Consider the following 9022-nt stretch of genomic DNA (forward strand, 5'->3'; position numbering starts at 1 on the left):
GCTTCCGTCTCCCCTGACTCTGCTACTCTTTGGTTTAGACTGTTGGACATCTTCTATTCTGCTATCCGCCTCGCTCCATTGCTCTCATCAGCGATTGTCCTGTCATCCGGAATAGAAGAGTCAACACTTCACCTCAGGGTTTTTTCCCTTTTGGATTTTTCCCTGATTTCTGGCTTGGTTCCGGAAAGGGAGTCACGGGACAGCTGTTTATCCAGCAGTCACTGTGGCTTCCCTCCGTGACAAGCACATTCATCATAAGAAGGGAAGAGACTACCTTGCACGACAACGTCTACAAGAGACCAACAACTCAGACAGCTCAGGTGAGGAGAGTGTGCTTGCGGGGAAGAAAGAGTTTGAATTGCACCACTCATCACAGATTGCAATGCCAAAAGCTTCAAAGATGTCTGCTGAGGATCAAGTTCAAGAGCTGTGGAAAGCTTTTCAAGCAATGTCTCAGGAGCTACAAGGAGTAAAGACCAAGAATGCTCTGCTTAAACAGATGGTATCAGCTAGAGAACCTGCCCCCCCGGAATTACCACCCATGGCACTGTCCTCTGGGAAATTCGATGGATCTCCCAAAAAGGTGAAGGAGTTTCTGGAAGCATGCATGGTTTATTTCACATTTAGGCCTCGTACCTTCGCTACAGATCAAGCCCGGGTGGGTTTCCTAATTTCAAATATGACAGGAAACGCACTGTCCTGGACTACACCATTGGTGACAAGTGGAAACGCCATTTTGCAGGATTTTCCAGGGTTTCAGAATCTACTGAAGCAGACTTTTGAACGCCAGAGCTGTCCTTTACAGCCTGCGAAGATTTACTGGATGTCAAACAAGGCTCTCTAGATGTTTTGTCTTACATCTCCTCTTTTAAAACCTTGGCAGCCGGAGCGGGGTGGCCTGAGACAGCACAATATGCCATATTCAGGAGAGGATTGAAGGAAGAAATCAAAGATGAGCTGGCCATGTCTCCTCGTTCACCCACTTTTTCAGACTTGCTAGCGGCTGCTCTTCACATAGAGTATCGTCTACAGGAAAGAAGGGCGGAGCGTCGCAAACAAAGAAGCCCTGGTTATACTACAGAACCCTCTGTACACTCACTCCCTGGTCGCTCTACTGATACTTCTTCCGAAGAACCAATGTAGATCGGCGCCACCAGAGCACCATTATCCGCTGCTGAAAGACGTCGCAGAAGAGAAAAAGGATTATGCGCCTACTGTGGTTCAGACCAACACCTTCTCAAAGACTGCACAGAATTGCCAAACAAGAGATCGGGAAACGAATACCCTCGGCATCAGTAGGGACAAACGACCGGGGGTCTCCCAACATTTCTTACCGTCCCTATGTCTCTCTTTCAGTTTCCTCATCCGAGTCTAAAGAGGATTCCAGACTCATGGTGATTCCTGTACATCTTGACCTAGAGAGCAGACAAGTTAAGACCCTAGCCCTACTGGATTGTGGAGCGGCGGGTAACTTCGTTGACACCCTGTGGGCAGACAAGGTGGGTCTCCGCTGGATACCACGGAAGGAAGGTCAGAAGGTTGAAGGAGTGGATGGGACACCATTGTCTTCTGGTCCTATTACCCATACCATGGAGGAACTTTCCTTGACGATAGACCAACACAAGGAAATCTTATGTTTTGACATCATCAGGGCCGCCCATTTTCCCATTATATTGGGCATCACATGGCTCCGTAGACATAATCCTTTGATAAACTGGTTAGAGAATCAGCTGAGCTTCAATTCCCCGTATTGCGCTACCAACTGTTTTCGGTTAAGATTTTTTCCAACAATCACGTGGGAGTCCATGCATTATCCAGTTTTTGCTCAGGATTTTCCGAAGTGTTTCAAGAGTGCCTTCATGCCAAATTGCCGCCTCATCAGCCAGAGGACTGTACCATCGATTTGGAACCCAATGCCCTGGTTCCGTTTGGTCGGAGGTTCTCTCTCACGCAGAAGGAGAAACAGGTTCTTCGGAAATACTTAGCTACCAATTTGGAGAATGGCCTTATACAACCATCAAAGTCCCCTGCAGGAGCCCCTTTATTTTTCATTAAGAAAAGAGACTCCACCGATCTTAGACCCTGTATAGACTACCAGGGTCTAAATAAGGTTACCATTCGTGATAGGTATCCGATGCCCATTATCACTGACATCATTGAGGCTGTACAAGGGGCTAGAGTATTTACAAAGCTTGATCTTCGAAACACATACCATCTGCTATGGATTGCCCAAGGAGACGAATGGAAAACAGCATTCTGTACCCCTCTGGGCTTGTTTGAATATAAGGTAATGCTGTTTGGATTGGTGAATGCACCAGCGGTATTCCAGAGATTTATGGACAGAATGTTTTCCGACATGCTTTCGATATCAGTCATCATTTATCTGGATGATATCTTGATTTTTTCATCTAACATGGAGGATCACATCGAACAAGTCAAGCAAGTTCTGAATCGCCTGCAAAAGAACCATCTACTGGTCAAGGCAGAAAAATGCAAATTCGCTGTACCTTCGGTGCAATATTTGGGATATGTACTGTCTGAAGAAGGGATCGCCATGGACCCAGACAAGGTACACGCCATTCTCGACTCGTCAGCCCCTACTTCTGTTCGGGAGGTGCAGCAGTTCTTGGGACCTTCGAATTAGTATAGGAGATTCATTCCGAACTTTTCAGAAGTGGTGTTTCCCATTACCCGATTGCTCAAGAAGGAGGCCTACCCGTTTTTCTTGGTCCACTGAGGCGGAGAAGAGCTTCTGTCATCTGAAAAGCCTTTTCTGCTCAGCCCTGATTCTGCAACATCCGGATCAAACTCTACCATTTATTCTTGAGACGGACGCATCCGCCATTGCTGTTGGGGCCGTGTTACTTCAGACCTTTCAGGATGTAGAACACCCGGTCGCCTACCTATCTAAGACTCTCTCTCCCAGCCAACTCAATTATTCTGTTCTTGAAAAGGAGTTACTGGCGATTGAAATTGGCTTGTGAAGAATGGCGGCACCTTCTCATGGGTGCCCGCCACCAGTTCCTCATCCACACAGATCACAAGAATCTGAAGGCCTTACAGGAGATGGAATGTTCAAACTCCAGACAAGCTAAATGGGCTTATCTGTTTTCACAGTCCGACTGCCACATCACATACATTCCGGGGTCGCTTAATTGACTAGCTGACGCTTTGTCTCATAAGGACTCCCATACAGAAACAGTGTCTGTCAAGACCGAGCCCATGTTCCACCGAAACCAGATCCTAGCAATGGTGGGCTCTTTTCTTCAAGAGGGGAAGGCTGCTGTCACGCAAGAATTGCCTCAAATTTCCTTCTTAAGTAAAGGATGGATGGGTGTTTTATAAGAAGAAGTGGTATATCCCAGATGGACCGCTACGCAGGAAGATCCTGAGATAGTGTCATGACTCACGTATGGTGGGACACAGAAGCGGAGACGGCACCTTAGAACTCATCTCGAGGTCGTTTCTCTGGCCCAACATAAGAAAGGAGGTGTTTGAATATGTGAAATCTGGTCCAATTTGTGCCAAGGCAAAGTATGCCTCGGGCAAACCTCTAGGACTCCTCACTCAGGTCGAGAAGCCGACTCGCCCGTGGGGACTCATCTCCACGGACTTTATAGTGGATCTTCTGGAGTCCGAATCATGTACTTGTATCATGGTGACGGTGGATGCTTTTTCCAAATTGGCTCATTTATACCCCCTTCCGAGATTACCTACTGCAACCAAGATGGCGGAGACCTTTGCCCGAGACATTTTCAAATTACATGGTCTCCCTGACAAGATAATTTCTGATCGGGGAAGTCAGTACATTTCAAAATTCTTGACAGCCTTGTGTACCTGATTAGGGGTAGAAAGAGCCCTTTCTTCCGGTTTCCATCCGCAATCTAATGGCCAAACCGAGCGTCTCAACGCCACTCTAGAACAATATCTGAGATGTTTCATTTCCCAGCATCAAGACAATTGGGTCTCTCTACTTCCCACGGCAGAGTTCTCCTACAATAATTCCAAACACTCCGCCACAGGCCTTTCTCCATTTTTTTGTACTTACGGAGTCCACCCAAGATTTCTAATACCAGAGGCACCCCGATTTTTCAACTCACCAGCCGCTGAAGAGGTTTTGAGAAATATCCAAGAGGCACAGACCAGCGCATTGCAAGGGTTGGAAGACAGCAGACGAAGGAATAAGGTTGGAGCTGACAAGCACCGTAGAGAATGCTCTTCCTGGAGGCCAGGAGACAAGGTGTGGTTGTCTACAAAGTACCTTCCCTGATGGACAAGACCTTCCAAACTGTCTCCACGCTTCCTGGGTCCTTTTTCCATTCTCTCCAAGATCAATCCTGTGACCTATCGTCTTCAACTCACCCCTTCTCTAAACGCATCCATCCTGTTTTTCATTCCTCTCTCCTCAAAACTTACTATCCAGATCCCCACCAGAGGTCTCTCTCCCGGCAAATTCCTGTGCCTACATCCACCCAGGATGATTATGAGGTTTCTGCTGTTAGAGATTCTAGGTTTTACCGTGGTAGGTTGGAATACCTTTTGTCATGGAAGGGTTAAACGGAGTCGGAGGACTCCTGGGAACCGGCTTCTCAGATACATTCCCCTCGGTTGCTTGCCAGATTCCACCGCTTGCACCCGGGGAAGCCGGGGTGCTTGTGGTCTAAGGAGGGGCATATCGTCATCCGCCGTCACGGCCATAGCCGAAATTGGCGGATGTTTCCGCGTTGGAGCTGGAGACACAGAGGTAGGGTGTTTTAGTCCTTTCTCTGTGTTCTTGCTACCAGCCCCAGTTACGTGACGCAGCGTCGCTGGGAGTATTTATCTCTCCGCCTCCTGGTAGACGCTTTATTGCAACCCACTTTGGACGCTTCCCTGTTTCTGGGTTTCCTCGCGCCGATCCTCTGCCGTCCACCTTTCGGATCTGCCAGAGGGTTTTCCTGTCCACCTGTGTTCCTGCTTCTTTCCTCGGAACGCTACTCCTCGCTTCAATTTCCTACCGCTGCTCCCGCGGTACTCCGGTGTGCTTTATCCGTTTCTCTCTCTCTCTCTTCTGATTTCGGGAATCCTTCCCGTACTCTCTTTCTGCTGGGCTCTTCTGAGCTGTGCTTGCTGCATACCCTCTTCCTCTTCCTGGAACCAGTGCCATATCTTCAAACTGCCACAAGGAGCTTCCGTCTCCCCTGACTCTGCTACTCCTTGGTTTAGACTGTTAGACATCTTCTACTCTGCTATCCACCTCGCTCCATTGCTCCCATCAGCGGTTGTCCTGTCATCTGGATTAGAAGAGTCAACACTTCACCTCAGGGTTTTTTACCTTTTGGGTTTTTCCCTGATTTCTGGCTAGGATCCGGAAAGGGAGTCACGGGACAGCTGTTTATCCAGCAGTCACTGTGGCTTCCCTCCGTAACAAGCACATTCATCATAAGAAGGGAAGAGACTACCTTGCACGACAACGCCTACAAGAGACCGACAACTAAGACAGCTCAGGTGAGGAGAGTGTGCTTGCGGGGGAGAAAGAGTTTGAATTGCACCACTCATCACATCAGTAGATAATCCGGCATCCGAGGTACGGACAGTTGGAGTAGAATATCCTGGAAATGATGAAGGAGATTATGACCAGTGTTTAATGCTTGAATGAGAGGAATGGTAGAATCTTTTTGATCGTGGTGAGGTGGAAGAACCATTTCTTGATTTGTGCGTTTACTGGTGGTTCTAGGGTTAGCTCATTGTCCATTAGGATTCTAACATTTTTTACAATTATGGATGGTGTGGGCACTGTTCCTAGTTCTGTGGGCTATGTATTGGTTGCTTCCCTGATTTTTGGATATAACCATGATTTTTGTCTTGCCCGGGTTGACTTTGAAACTGTTTGTGTTCATCCATTCGTAGAGTTCTTTGAGACAGTACATTAGTGTTGTGTTCTCCTCTTGTACATGTTTGATTCTGTAGATGATGTGGGTGTCATATGTGTAGTTGTAGCGGGTGAGGCTGTGCTGTTTGATGAGGTTGATTAGTGGAGTCATGTAGATGTTGAAGGGGTGGGGATAGGGAGTATCCTTGTGGTACTCCACATGTGTAGTCCTGCAACACTGATTTGAATGGTTTAAACCATACTGTTTCTGTTCTTTTAGATAGTAAAGATTTAATGCAGGGCAGCTGTGTGTCAATGATCCCTATTTCTTCCAGTATCTTGATGAGGATGTTGTGGCTGACTGTGTCGAACGCTGCAGAGAGGTCGAGTATTATCAGTGCTGAGATTGTTTTGAAATCTGAGTTGGGATTTAGTTCATCCCAGATAGAGAAAAGTGACATATCTGCCCCTCTCATGGGTCTATAATAGTTGGTGGTTTTCCATGTTCTCCAATGTTTGTCCATGGACTTAGGTCACTAGTAGCTTTGCTGGATAAGGAATGTTTGATATTGATCTGTAGTTAGAGAGGTCTTCCACATCGCCGGTTGTTTCCTGAGGAGTGGTTTGTTGAATGCAAATGTCAAAAGCTGTGGTAATCTCCCCATTGATAGTGATTGGTTGAAGAGGTTTATGGCATTCCAATTGTGTGCCCTGCGTAGGGATTGCTTGATATATGTCTGGTGGCAGAGATCCATTGCTCAAAAATGTCAAGAGAACAAAGAGAACTCTTTGACATGGTGGCTAAAATCATTGATGTGATTATAATAAACAGTACAGAAGGCTAGATTTAGGATTCCAGGATGCACTGATTTACTATCGGTAGGTTAAGGTCGGCCAATGCCGACCTTAACCTACTGGTCAACACTTTCAACGACTCCATGGCCATTGCCATTGATACCATCGCCCCATTGAAACTACGCAAAGGAAAACCTAGAGCCCATTTGAATTCATGGTACACCCCCGAACTTAAAATATTGAGAAAAAGAAATCTAACCTAGAAATACTATGGAAAACGGAACCTTCTGTAGAAAACAAAACCAATCTTACAAATACATGTGTCTTATATACAAAAAGGAGATAATTCGCACCAAGAAAGAAACCTACAATGTTAGGATAAATCAGGCAGGATCCTGCACCAAAGAACTATTTAATATACTAAAGGAATTAGAAAATCCTATTCCACCCACAAATACGTGCACGAAAGACAAACCCTGGTGCACCAGTCTCCAGAACGCCCTTGCCAACAAAATTACAGGTCTCCAAACTAAAATAGAGGATAAACTACAACAAATTACCAGTAATGAGGCCTGCCAACCCTAGCTCTCCATCTCCCTCTGACTCCAACTTAGGCTTCACATTTAAGAAGGTAACTATACCGGAAGTATACAAAATGACAGCCTCTCTAAAACCTTCCAACTACAAAGGGGACAGCTGCCCTGCCCAAATTATAAAAGACGCAGCCAGAGACTTATCCCATTTCATCACTAAACTAATTTACCTGTCTTTCTCTTCTAACTCAGTCTCTAGCAACCTGAAACAATCATGGGTTCTCCCACTGTTAAAAAAACCATTAGACACAGCCATACCCACTAATTACAGACCCATCACCACGGTCCCATGCTTGCTAAAAATCCTTGACAGAGTTGCCTACCTGCAAATTCAGAAAAATTGCCCGGAGACAAACAAACTGTTAGGAATACGTCAATCTGGCTTTAGACCTCAATATGGAACCGAAGCAGCCCTTGTTGACCTCAAAAGTCAGATTGATGAAATCAAAGATAAAGCAACACCGCCATCCTACTCCTTTTAGACCTCTCAGCAGCCTTCGATTTGGTCGATCACAAAATCCTCTGCAACCACCTAGCTTCCGCAGCTCACTTCTCCTCCTCTGCTGTCATGTGGATACAATCCTTCTTGGCTAATAGAACCATGAAGGTTTTCTCACCAGTAGCGGCAGCAGACCCCATCCCTATCACCTGTGGTGTCCCACAAGGCTCATGTGTTTCGCCCACTTTGTATAATATATTTACAAAGCCACAAACTGGACTATCTGGGTGTCACCTACACCAATTATGCAGATGAACCCTCTCAGGCAACTACAATGCTGACGTCGCCCGGATTAATGAAATTTCTCCATCATTCAGGCATGGATGGCCACGACTGAATGATGAAAGAACTGAGCTTCTCCTTATTGGTTCACCCAACAACCTGGCAAAACTCAGCCCTAACTACAATAGTATCATCATCGATGGTAACACTATTCCCATTGTTAAAAGTGTGAAAACCCTTGGCTTTTACCTTGATGCCAACACTAACATATCCAAACAAATTAACATGACTGCTTCAGCCACCGCACACACTGGCCATGCTGATCAGGGCCTGCAGACCCTTCCTGTCCCCTAATAGCTGCCTAACGCTGGCCAGGGCTCTCGTACAGTCCAAACTGGACTACTGTAACAGTCTATACCTAGGTGCAAACCAATCCATAATTAATAAACTACAGGTACTCCAAAATAACGTGCTACGAGCAGCTTTAAACATCCCCAGGCGAGAGCACATTTCTACCACAAGAAAATTGTGCAAATGACTCTCCATACAACAAAAAATCGACCTAAAAACCATTTGTATCACATACAAAGCCTTAAAACACCTAGCCCCACCCTACCTCACCAACAAATTCACCATGAAATCTGCTACCAGAATTACTAGATCCTCCAATACCTTACTGCCTAACAGTGCCCAGATTCACATTAACAACAGCTGGAGGATCCAGCTTTACGGTCCTTGCCTCCCAACTCTGGAACACCCTTCCACTCAACATCAAATCTATTGAGTCCTTTCAGTCCTTTAGGAAACAGTTTAGTAGATGGTTACTGGACAAAAACTGGCATCTTACACCTGCTCTATACTTAATTTTTATTTTTACCTGTAAACTGTATAAATATTTAAATGTATAAATGTAAACTGTATATATTGTACTCTGTAACCATTTCCCGAAGCACCCTTTTACCCCTGGGTCTGGAGCGCTATATTAATAAAAAAACAAACAAACAAACAAACCTGAAACCAATATGCCACATCGTGTTCGTGAGAGTGTTCCCTCTCCCTCCA

The 9022-nt window shown here is 45.9% G+C and overlaps 1 protein-coding gene across 1 annotated transcript; it reads left to right on the forward strand.

Annotated features, from left to right (window-relative positions):
- Window positions 1–400: 400 nt before the first annotated feature.
- LOC138467326 (protein LDOC1-like) lies at window positions 401–844 on the forward strand. The gene has a single exon (XM_069607302.1). The coding sequence runs from the start codon at window positions 401–403 to the stop codon at window positions 842–844; it is 444 nt and encodes a 147-aa protein (XP_069463403.1).
- Window positions 845–9022: the final 8178 nt, after the last annotated feature.

Source organism: Ambystoma mexicanum, chromosome 4q (assembly GCF_040938575.1).
Source record: "Ambystoma mexicanum isolate Mex_15411 chromosome 4q, UKY_AmexF1_1, whole genome shotgun sequence".
NCBI lineage: Eukaryota > Metazoa > Chordata > Amphibia > Caudata > Ambystomatidae > Ambystoma > Ambystoma mexicanum.